The following is a 13030-nucleotide window of genomic DNA, read 5'->3' as shown; positions in this document are numbered from 1 at the left end:
GTGTTGTGTTATTATTGCTGTTGTGGCTGCTGCTGGTGTCGCCGCCGCTTCGTGACTTTGTGAATGTTAGATTTTAATATTTCGCCCTTACTTTGCTCCTTTTTGGCCCTCCAGAGCGTCACGATGACGACTACGTGAGCCTGTTCGCACACACCGAAATGATTATTGCACACCATTTTGGCAAATGGCGCCGGGTTCGTCCGTCCGTCCTTCCATCCGCCCATCCTCACCGGAAGCCCATTGGCATTTAAATGTAAACATATAATATAGAGAAGGCCGCGCCCCGGCTGCTGCTGCACTTAAATGCGATTCTGGGCCAGCCCGGCGCATTAATTCTAATTAACTTTCTGCGGTCGTCTAACCCAAAACTCGCTTTATGAGTACTTTTTTGGGCTCCGCAGAAGAGCCTCGGGTCCGAATTGCGTAGCAAATGAAGTGCAGGCAATAAAAAGCGACAAAGGCAAATGGCAAATGGCAAACCGTGGTCCTGGGCCTCCTTACAGCGTTTCGTTTTTCGTTTCGTTTCGTTCCGTGCGTTGAGCCATGAAAATGGAAATGAAAATTTATACGCTCTGCGGCGGGGGCAGCGGGACGAAGGACGCAGGACGAAGGGATGGGATTCCCAGCTCGCCGTGATTAAAACACCTGTGCCGACAGCTGCCGGGAAGCTCACACGCATATACAGTTGTCTTCAAGAAATTAATAGCACCTAGAACTCAAAAATCAATTTTAAAATATTTCATTCAAGAAATAAGAAGTAGGTACTTGGAACCTTAAAATAATATAAAATAATAAAGTAAATAAATGTTTAACAATTTTATTAAACAAGTTTTTCAGTATGTTTTTTCAAATATGTGATATTATTTTTTCAATCCATTTTTTAATTAATTTAAAATTGTTATATTTATTTTTGAGTATAAATAACCCATATTTTGAAGCTACAAATATAATTAGCCACTGTTCGCTTGACCTTAGCTGTTCCACTGGGGCATTAGTAACTAGGAGTTGGCCAGGATAACTCCCTTGATTGTCTCTGGCAGCTGGCTAGGCGATCATAGCTTTTCATTTCGCCAGGCTAATGAAACGTCATGTTATTTATGGCCAGGATGCGCTCTAATGCAAAAGCATTTCTCCTCATTTAGGCCTTGGCCAGATGACCGCCGAGGGAGAAATTCCGTGCCAAATGGTGTCAGGAGTTCCTCCTTTGGGGCAGCGTGTTTATTGCATCGATAATTTTGCTTTAGTGAAGCGAATGTAAGCTGGGTAACTTTATTAATCGCTAAATTGTAATTACAAACGCGAAAAAACACCTCTTCTAAGGGTAATTTTAAAATATTACCAATTTTCCATCAGAAATGACCCTTCTCGGTTGAAAAACCCTTCCCATTTGGTCAACAGATAACCGGCAAATGAAGCGTCACCAATGAACTATAAGTTTCTTTAGCACATAATTCATTCAACTATCCCAGAAGCTAAACAAGCAAAAAGCTGAACTCCAGTCGGGCCATTTGACACGCTGTTCAATTTGTCTTAAAAATCAGTGCAAGACCCCAAAATTCCCCTTATACTTTTACTTTTACTATAGAAAGCTAACCCAACAAGCGATCCAGACATATTGCTCACTTGTCACTTCAGTGAATGCGCTTCAGTTTGTACAGGGGTTTGGCTTAGGGGTTCGGGAGTTTTAGGGTTCCGGGTTTCAGTCCAGTTCAGGACCTTTCGCAACCCAAACGTGTTCGGCATTGATAAATTTGGAGGGCGTGCAGAGGGGAAGCCAAATGACTTCCAGCGGTCACGCCATTAAGAATGCTAATGTGTCTATTCAATGCGAATTTTATGCAAATGGCAAGGTTAAAAGCAAAATAAGAGCCGCGCGCTCTGGTAATGCGATAAAAAATTTGACACATCATCACTTTTCAATAAAATCAACAAATTTTATTTAAGTCACCCCCAGAGGATGCGCCTCGCTGGCCCCCCGAAACTTTTTGCTCCCTCGTCCTTTTCTTTGCTTTTTGGTGAGTTCTTTTTTGTATTTTTCTTCTTTTTTTGCACAAAAGCGAGGGCCAGGAAGGATGTGGATTGGGGTGGACTGGTTGCGAAAATGGCTCTGGCACTGGTAGCTTATCCATTTTGGCCATACGGTTTTTGCCATGGTTCAGTTTCCCCTCCCATTTCGTCCTTTGTTGGCCGCCTTTTCTTTTGGCTTTCCGCTTTTGCCCATTGTCTGGGCCACGGAAATAGCCCTTGGCCATCGGCAGGCGGAGGGAGGCTTTCAGGATTAGGCTACGAATTTTCAGCTGGAATTCGAAAATACTTTGCATTTGGAGAATTTGAAATCCGGTTATGCTGCTAATTTCTCTCCAGTCTAGTTCCTCTTTCAGGATCTCCGGCTTACTGGGGCATTTCAGCGTTTCTGCCTCGATTACAACATCGAACTGCTAGTTCTCAAAATGCTAACCCAAATGTCAATCACGTGATTGATGGCACCGACAATTGAGCCGTCAGCTAAACGGATTGGATTCAGCTGGCATATGGCTGGTGGAAAACCGCCTTGCCACTTTTCCCCCTTTCCCCCTTACAATTTCCAAGCCAACTGCGTTTCCCGCTGTCAACTCGAGCCGCAGTTGGACAAATGTGGCAGTTCAATTACGCGATTAAATGCACAGAACAAAAAATCCTTTTATCTAAACTGTATTTTTTTGAAAAATATTTCAAATAACTAATTTTGAAAAGTTTGGATTAAATTAATGAAAAAAGTTTATTATTTTAAAAAAGCTAAATTTAAAGCATTTTTAATAAAGCCCTCTGTTAATTGATTAACAATGTTACTTTCAAAATACCCCGATTTTTTTCCGTGCAGTTACCATTTCCGCAGTTCATCCATAGCAAAGATATTTATTTTATGAGCAGTCAATGGGCCTTATCCTAACAGCTGTGTAAATACTATTAACGCCTCCTTCACGAGCGGGTGCCAAAAACATTTACGTTTATGTTCATTGCTAAATTGCCTTGGTTTTAATTGCCCACGTTGCCCTTGTCCTTGCAGCCCCTTCTCTTAATTTTCTTTCACCTTTCGTGTAAACATCGCGTGCAATTATTTACCCGCTTTCCGCTGGCCCGAAAAAAATCCCATTCAATTGAACAAAACGAAACGCTTATCAAAAACATTAAGTCAGCAGCCAAAGTTGCGACAGCAAGCAAACAATTAAGATTGGTGAACAGATTCAAAAAGGTTTATACTATAAAGCTATTTTCGAAAAATGTTGGAAACACAATGAATTTACTTTTAATAATACCTTGTTTTTTTAAAGCTCTTAAACATAATTACCAATTTTAATCCGTAATTTAAACTTTAAAAAATCGTATTTTTCACACTCACTTTAAATCACACTTAAGCTTGGATCTCTCCCATCTAGATTTTCCCTATTAAATATTAAACTCCCTTTGAAACCCTTTCACACACCCTATCAGACATCTCTGTCGGCTTCATTAAAAGAAAGGATCTCTGTTTGGGCCAAACAAAAAGATGATAAAAAAAGAAATGTGACGGCAATTTAATTAAAAACTTATGAATGAGTGAACAAAAAAGTTTGCTCATCCTTAGACCTCAAGATGTTTTTTATCGTTGTTGTTTGCACAAATGGAATCTCTTTCCACTCACACACATACACACTCGCACACACGCACACTCGTAGTGAAAGTTTACGCTTTGTGAGTAGTGTTTGTGAGTGTTTGCTTGTTTTGGCCTGATGCAGATCAGCATACGAAGCCAGCTCGGCATCAAACTTTCCATAGCGTAAAAATATAATTGGAGAAATTTAAAAAGTTTTTGTTTTAGTTGCTGCCGGCTTTTCCCGTCAAAGGACCCTTTTCCGGCATCAAAGACGGAGTATTTCCTACTAGAAGTACCGGTCAATCATCGATAGTATTGTATTCATTAATTTAAAGGATTACTTTATAAATGTAACATTTAAATTTAATAAATTTTAAACTAAAATTGATAAAATCGTTGATAAAGGTGTCTAAAAGTATGCAATGATAAAGTACGAACAATAACAATATTTCCGTGAATTTTTCACGAATAATTTTTTTTGAAATTTTTAAAATACTTAAATCCATCCATTTAAAAAATCAAACATTACATATTAAAATTAGTTGGCATATTTTTTTTTAAATTTTGTAGTCATTTTACAAGAGAATGAGTTTTTCAATTATATTCCCCAGCAAATCCAATTGGCAAATCAATTTCGAAAAGTTTCCGTATTTGGCCAACGCTCAAGAATTCAATGTAAATGTATTTACACAATATTGTCTTTTGGTCGCAATTTCACTTGGCACATTCACCGGAATTTCTCAGCGTTTACCCCAATGCCAGAAATCTAGAAACTTAGCAATCCGGCAATCCAACAATCCAATCCCCCCGGCCCAGTGCCAATCCGTTGGTTTAGTTTAGTTTAGTTCCGTTTCGTTTCGGCTTGGCTTGCCCATTTCATTGTGTGCAAAGTGAATAAGAAAATTTGTTTGCCAACTTTCGGTGTAATTTGTAAACATCAAAGAGAATGGCAAAGAAAACATGTCGCCGGTTGAGTCAAAGGGATCAAGAGTTGCTTTGCGAATTCGTGCGGAAATCTTCTACGTGTGCGGCATGCCAAGAGCCGGAATATGTGCAGAGCAGAGCGGAGTGCCCCCGGGCTGGGATTTTCCCGGACCACTTCCTCAAACCACCTTGGCCCGCCGACAATCCGCATCGAAACTGATCCCAGATGGGGGCGGGCTCAAGGTGAACTGGATGGCCTGGAAATCATCCTCTATGCAGGTTACATCTTCAGGGAAAAAGATAATACATTGAGAAAAATAAAAATGTCGAAATAAATAAAATAAAAAATAAACAGCAAGTTCTATTGATTAAACAAAAATATTACATTTAACAATACTTTAATGGACTTTATACTTTAAATATATAAATTAAAAAAAACAATGGTACTCGATTTCATATTTTATACTAAAATAACATAACAATAACTGCTACTTTGAAATAAGTAATTCCAAAATATATTACTTTCGAAGCATAAGACAACCCTCTGACGATTTGATCCTTCTAAAGACGATCGATTTTTTCTTTCTCAATGGAGACAAGACTTTGAATGTCCGTGCTAATGAAGCGTCCAGCCATCCAGAAGTCCAGAAGTCCTGAAGTCCGGGGCGCAACCGTTCACCAAAGTTATGATAACAAAGAACTAATTAAGAAACATGACGTCCTTATGACAGCCCCAGCCTCCGCAGGACTATATTTTCGGCCTTCCTTCTTTTCAGCCAGCCAGCTTTTAGCCGCATCTTCGCCGCGTTGATGGTCTGATGTACTAATTAAGTTTTGAACGTGACGAGAAATTGCAAGTAGCAATTTCGTTGTTTGATTTTTCGCTGCGAATTTCTCTGGCCTCAATTTTTTTTGCCTCAACGTTGCGTTGAGTTCTCCCTTCCCCTGAGTTATTTCATCTGAATAATTAGCTGCAAAGTGGGCAAGTCTCTGGCGGCGAAGGCTTGATGAGCTCCACGTCCGGCTGTGGGCGTGTGGTTATTCCGGGCGGAGCTGCAAATTAGAATTAATTTTCATGATGCTTCGACAGTTTCACGCATAAACAGATGAGTTGAAGGAGTAGAGGAACCAGTGGGAGATATGGTAACTAGTATTGTACATGTATACTCATTTGCATTTTTAAAGAAAGCGATGAAATGTTGTAACCGATTCTTTAAATCTCCTTTATTAAATTAAGGAGGTTTTACAAAAAAAGTACTGTTAAAGGTTCTAACGAAAAAACACTTATTAAAGTGTCTAAAAGTATGCAACAATATATTTTTTACTGCCTACTTTTAGACACCTAAATAAGTGATTACAAAACCATGGGACCGCCAAAATCACCTAATTTTAAAAACAAGTTTTAACTTCTACTGACTATAAATCCCATTATCCAGATTAAGGCAGCTGAGCTGAGAAGACATACCAAAAATTATTCAACTTCCCATCCTCCAAATTTTTGGTTTGGTGACTCTTTTAGTCGGTTCCAATTTCGAACCGGTGTGAAGGAGCTTTTATCTCTAGCTTTTTATTATTTCGATTTACCTCCTTTGTTTACCTTGGCCATTCGTTACCCCTGCTATTGTCCTCGTATCGCCACTCTTTGGTTCATAAGCTGAATATGGCTTAAGTATAATCCATTTCCGCAGCATCCGACATTCCCGTGCTTCTTATTTTCTCCGCCGAATTATTTATACGGATTTCCCTCCGCTTTCTTTTTCCCCTTTGATTCAGATCGGCTTTCGCGCTTCTTGTTGAGGTTTCATTTCGCTTTGAAAATGTAATTACAACGGCAGCTCGACGTTTTCCTTTCGGCACGGCATCCTTTAATATGCATTTTTCACGTTTTCCGCTTTTGTCTCCGAGTCTTTTGTAAGTGGGAAAGCGAAGGCTGGGCGCGAAGGGGTAGTGATAAAAATTACCGTTGCGGGGATTAAGAAGTTTCGCTATTATCATTCAAATTATAATTACTCGCAATTGTTTTTATAATGTTCATTAACATTTAGCGCCTTCTGAAGCTGCCGCTGCCTCTGCCTGCCAGCAGTTTTCGTAGCAGACATTTTCATAATTATTTTTTAAATTGCAATTTTCCACTGTTTTTCGCCGGCTTGGGGCGAGGATTTGTGTGGAAGTGCGATAGCATGTGTTAATTAGGTTTGGGATCTTCCAAGGGGGCCATAATCTTGCTAAATTTTCCCCATAACATCAGCGTTGACCTCACATTCGCATTTTCAGATCGGATCCCCGAATTGTCAAGAGGGTTTCATGTGACTTTGGTAAGTGTTAAATTTGTGTCGCTCTCTTTGTTTTCCCGAAAACAAATTGTCCGCAAACACGCAAATGTATCTTCCTTGGCAGCGAACAAATACCGAAATTAATTTTTCATAGACACGAAGCTCTCTTCTCGGTCAGTCATTCTGATGGTCTGGCATTCGCTTGGAGGTGGTCGAGTTGTCTGTTTCAATTTATCTGATGATAGTTTAATTAAATAATTTCCACTCAGTGTCAGTCCCACAAAGCGAAAGTTCAATATGACAATGCAAATTTAAATGTAAATACATATCCCTCACGTGCTTTTGTTTTTTATCGCAAATCTTTATCGGTCTGTGGCAAATTTATGATTTATTTCGGTTTTTTTGCAGTTCAACGCCCACAATTAGTTCCACTCAAATAAATCAAAAGAAAATTTTTGCAAATATTTACACAACCAGCAAATATTGCCCTTGCATTTACAGTCATATATTTTTATGGCCATGGACCTTTGCATTAAGCCGCAATGACGTTTTTTATTTTGGTTTACCATAATACAATATTTATTTTTATTTCCACAGATCTGTAAAATGCATGAGAGCACAAATTTAAGATTTGTTTAGAATTTTCCATGTTTTTTGGTAGGGATATCAATGCATTTAGAACTCCCTGGGCCATATTTATACAGACTAAGGCAAATGACATGGCCCAAAGTAATTAAGTAGTACACACATTGTCCTGCCCAAATGCACATTTGTGCTGGGCTCTGTGTGTTTAATTACGTCAGGCAGTCGCCTGCAATTGCCATTAATTTGAGTTTACAAAAGCCTATTTGTGATTTGTCAAAATTGAATTTGGCCCTTATCAAGATTTGATTGATGGTCAAGCGATGGACGTGCTCTGGTTCCAATTTGTGTCCATCCAAGGCACCGCCATTCGGGGGTCTGCAACTCCATCAAGTCTTCGCTTCAAGTGGAGGAGTCCCAGATCGGCGACTGGCACTTGGAACTCGGTGCTGGGTGCTTGGAACTGGGTACTTGGTACTCGGTACTCGGTACTTGGGAGAGCTGAACAACTTTTCCCAACAGCACAGCACTTTGTTCCAGACATTTGATTGAGAGCTCTGCGAAATGCAAATGCAATGCGGATGTCATTCAAGGAGCTGGAGGTGGGGTGCTTCCCAGGGAACAAGTCACTCAATGCCGTCGCCCAAAAACCACCCACTGCACTCCACACATCAGCACATCAGATTGCATTCGATTGCAAGTTGATTGCGGCACTACATGCGGATCTCGATGCGGATGTGAATGCGAATGCGAGAGCGGATGTGGATGCGGATGCGGAGGCTGGAGGTATCTAACAGTTTTCAGGCGCTTTAAAAGTGCAACGGCCATTACTCCACGGGATCTAAAATGTTTCAAACATAAAATAAATTTCGGTTTTTTATGCACAGCATCGAGAGGGTGTTAGAGTTACAGGGTGGAAAGGAAGTATTCCATTCATATGCAATGTGTTTCTTTCCTTTTTTTGTAATATAAATTTCACAAATATTGACATCCCCGTTGCATATAAAAAAGCTTATAACATGTAACATTAGTTGTGCATTCCACATGAAAATAATTATTACTACCATTTTATATACCCTTTCATAACTTTTATAATTTATTTTTTTTTACAGAAAAATATATTAAATATGGAAGTCATTTAAGAAATATTTTTATGTTTTTGTTTTTTAACTTTTAAAATTTGTATCATTTATTAAAACCAGTAAAATAATTTCTTAAATTGGCTTATCTATAGAAAACATTATCTAGATGTGTTTTTAATTACCATAGCTACCATATGCATAGGTATCAAATAGTCCATCATTTCCAACTAAATCCCATTGCAGTTGTTGTTTTGGCCGGGCAAATCTCAAATGGAGTCACATTTTCAATGGCTGCTGCAAAACTTTTGTCAACTTGTGGGCGGCCAGAGGCCCAAGAGGGGGGCGTGGCCGGAAAAAATGGCAGCCGGAAGTTGAAGTGCTGTTGGGAATTGCAAAAATTTGTTGCCTGCCATTGTCATTTTTGTTTTGCGCCGCGCGGCTGCGATGGCGGCGCATTCGTGCGTTTTATTCCCGGCCAAAACCGTGAATGCAAAGCCGACGGCGCCAAATCGAACAGCCAAACCCAATCCCAATCCCGGGGACTCCAAGCTGGGGACTTTTCCAGCCATTGAAATTTCGCAGCTATTGTCAGATTTTTGGTGTTGCCTGTCATGCAAATCCCCGGCACAACGTGAGCCGCCCATCAAAATTATGTTTGGTTTGGCTCTTAAATGGGAAAATCTGCAGTCCCAAGCCAGCGTGAAATATATTTAAGCATCGATTTGGGCGATCCGAGGGGAAACTAGCTTAGTAACTTGTTCGATTTGCAAACATTGTGCAGCAAATGTGCTTCAAAGTCCGCACAATGTCCACTTAATGCCATTAATGGACTTTTAAGTGCCGACCAACGATGTTCTCTCTCTCTGACAAGTCAGAGCTGCTGAAATGCTCCTTTGATTTTGCCGTGCATTTGGCCAGGACCTCCGGCCACGCCCCTCATCTGGGCGTCCTGGGGGTCCTGTGGTTCGAGGTGCTGATCCCGATGATGCCGATGCTTCTGCGACATTCAGCCCATAATCCCTTGGCTCGATGCTCCAACACGTGCGAACTTCTCGTCACTCTCTCTTGTTTCACTTGGCCCGGCCAACTACCGAAAGTTTTGGCCCAAAAATGTTTTATATTCAAATTCAATGATTGCTTAAGCGACCCAAATTACCCCACTGAATGTTGGGGAAATTAGTTTGGAAATAGTTTAAATTGGAAGATGGTTTAACGGATCTTAACTGCCCGATAGAATGATAAAGAAATTAAATTGAAACGTGGGATGTCTGAAGTTTAGCTACAAAAGAGTGCAAATATTTTGTCTTGTATTTATTGAGTTTTAAAAGAATGGAAAACTTTTAATTATTTATACTAATAAGGGTTGATTATTTGTTCTTAAAGTTTTTGATAAAATTTTCATTGTATAAAATAACTTTGAGGATACACAATCTTAAAAGTTAATAATTATGATTAAAGATACCTAAACATTGCATTTATGTAACATTTAATGAACCTATTTTGGCTGTCAGAGATCGATAAGCAAACTAGGAAATATATATCGACAATCAGAGACCCCAGCTCCTCTCCACTAATCCCCCAAACACAATGACCCCATGTCCAGATTAGACGCATCCAATGGGGCGTAACAAGTGGTTGCTCTCTTGAGGATTTTGCATTTCAATATGCTTAACATTAATGGACCTCAAGTTCAGCAACCGCATGAAATACGGTGACTTGAGCTCTTCCAAATCCATATTTCCCAGGCCAGGAATTTGTTTTATTTATGATGCTGGTCAGAGGATTCCAGTCCCTTGCCATATGGCCATATCCCATCCGTTTGGCACGTTGGCCTGCCTCTGCCAGAAGATATTTAAAATCAAATTTGTTTAATTTACATGCATAAACGCGTCAAATTTGCTTTAGAATTGTGTAACAGGCCGGACAAGAGCGGATGTGGATGCGGATGCGGATGAGGATGCGAATGCGAATGGATGTGGGTTCCAGATGGGGGAGCTTGTGTGTGCTCAAAGGCAACAACTGTTTCCGTTAATATAAAATGCAAATTTTGAACAATTTTTAGCAGCGCCCTGAAATTGGTCGGACCTTGAAACCCCACATCCTTTAGCCCTGCGGTCACTTTGGTTGCGAGCCGCACAAGATATGAGTTTGTAATAACCAAATCGGTCGGTCTGGCTGGGTGGTTGATGGTTGGGATTTCTGGCCGTGTTCGGGCTCCCTGTGTTTGGTCAAATGCAATGAGTAGTAAAATGCTGTTAGAAATTATGGCCCGAATTCGCCGGATGTTGTTCATATCCCTTCTGTAAACGCACGGAAATACGTAGCCAGCAAAATGGAAATTTCCCCGAGCAAATGATGTTGGAAAAACAATTTCATGATGTTTTGATTTCAGCCACCATATGTGCGTAAACACGCTCGCCACCGAAGTCCCCCTAGCATCATCCCCATCCCTAGATCGTCCTGGTCGTGTTATCCTTTCGCCCGATTCGATTGACAGTTGTAATTTAAGGCAGGCCGTGAACAATTTACAGTCCTGTCATTTCTGGGGGAAGGACTCGAAGGTCCTGCCATTTAATTTCCATACGAATCGCCCAGCGGCGTTTGACTTCGATTTTTGCCATATTTTTGCAGTCATTTATTTACATTTTCTCACACTCAGCCAGCAGGGGGATTTATTTATTTAGTGCTTATCTTTGAGGCGCATAAATGAATATCCAATCGAGTCGCATCGGCTCGAATTTATTCCCCTTCGATGACGAGACGCAACACAACATCCTCGAAGGGCCGGGTCGGCTGTCCATTTCAATGCGGTTGCTGCTTGTTTATCCTAGCCCTGCGGCGCAGCTATGCCAACTCGGCCGTTTTCCAGACAGATCTGTTTTATTTTTTTATGGGCTTACCTTTAGATATGGAGGAACAACATAGCTGGGACTAGAGCTCTTTGATCAGTAACTTAAGTGGAAGAAGAATCCACATCACATTTGACTATTTAAATTTACTCTCGGGTAAAAAGTAAGAGGAAATTTAGTATTTAAAAAGTATTAAACGAAATGCTTTATATGCATCTGCCAATGGGCTAAAGAAACCTATTCTTTGGCGGTTTTAGTTTTTAAACTATTTAAACTACCAGTTACGTATCCCCCATATCGACATACCACATTTTGAAAATGATGGCCTTCACATGTGGCTAAGAATGTGATTAAAAGATTTGATCGAAGAAGGGCCTAAATTGCTCTCACATATAAATCACTGCATCTGAGTAAAAAGTGATAGAAACTGAGATATTATTGTGTCCTTAGCCTCCATTGTGTAAAGTTAATTGTGCAGGCTGCACATCAGAATCGATTCATTGTCCCTATTATTAGGTTATTGAGCCAAAATAATTCATTGTATCTAAAGTGATATGCTTATGCTTATGCTTATGCTATATTTATGCTTACCAAAAACGTAAACAATGGAGTTTAGGGTGAACCATTTAATCCTATTGAGGTGATTTGGTTGACATAAAAGACTCATGTAAGGGAAAGATTTGCGGAGTTTTCAAATACCAAATTTTATTAAAAAATATTTACTATAAAATATGAATATAAAAAAATCTTTTATATTTCTATATATTATAAAAATGATTCTTAAATTTCTAATATTTAAAGAATACTATTTTTATAAACCTCTTTCGTTTTGGCATCACTGACCCTTCGGCCGTTGTCCAACTGTTGGCCAAAGCCCACTTTCGTCCAACTCTGGATTTTCTTCGCAGCTCGTTCAAGGGGAAAGCGATACCCTCTGCTACTCGCTTTCAAATCCGATTAGCATCATTTAGTTGGGCCACTGTTGTCGCTGTCGAAGGGTCTATTATTTCCATTAGATTGATTTCGCCTGAAGAGGTCCCATTAGTGCGTCCCAAACGGTTGGCATCTTAGCATCTTGGCTAAAGGTAAAAAGGAAACCTTTTTGTGAATACATTATTCTATTTATTTTTACATATTAAATACTCCACATGTTTGCGATCCACTTTGCATTTGTGGGTTGCCTCGGAATACAATATCATTCAACCCAAAAGTAGCTAAGGTTTTCTTAGGATCCATTTATTTGCATTTCATATAAAAAATCCATTGGGCCTGATATGAGTTACTGGACTCCTGTTAATTGGTTTTACATAATTCCGAACAAATAGCAGCCTTAATCCTTGGAATCAGACAGACAAATGCGACCTGGAAAGGTGCCACCTTCTCGACTGAGTGACTTCAATTACCCCACACACTTTCGGATGGCAGATGGCAAAGTGTTTCACTCGCCAAACAAGTTCCAGATTGCATCTTTATCTCGGCCCGTACATATTCTTGCAGGCAATAAAAGTTTCTGGGCAATAAATCTGCAAGTTTCTGGAGCGAGACCTCGAACTGAGTGGAGGAAAAACATCTGCAGTCGGCGATGCACACAAATTGCCAAAGAGTTGGCCCGGGGAACAGGTGGCCCAGGAGGAGCCAAGGCAGGATGAGGATTTTATGTCTTGCAGGTCACTGAATCACTTGGCCTCCATTCCGTTTTCTGGGGGG

General features: G+C 40.1%; 1 protein-coding gene across 1 annotated transcript; it reads left to right on the top strand.

Moving 5' to 3' along the window:
* The first annotated feature begins 4517 nt into the window (after positions 1-4517).
* LOC138914984 (uncharacterized) lies at positions 4518-4800 on the top strand. Its single transcript, XM_070219742.1, has one exon. It carries the CDS (start codon positions 4560-4562, stop codon positions 4755-4757), a length of 198 nt encoding a protein of 65 aa, XP_070075843.1. The 5' UTR covers positions 4518-4559; the 3' UTR covers positions 4758-4800.
* Positions 4801-13030: the final 8230 nt, after the last annotated feature.

Source organism: Drosophila takahashii, chromosome 2L (genome assembly GCF_030179915.1).
Source record: "Drosophila takahashii strain IR98-3 E-12201 chromosome 2L, DtakHiC1v2, whole genome shotgun sequence".
Lineage (NCBI taxonomy): Eukaryota > Metazoa > Arthropoda > Insecta > Diptera > Drosophilidae > Drosophila > Drosophila takahashii.
Note: the sequence above shows the minus strand (reverse complement) of the source record. Positions and strands in the feature narration are given on the sequence as shown.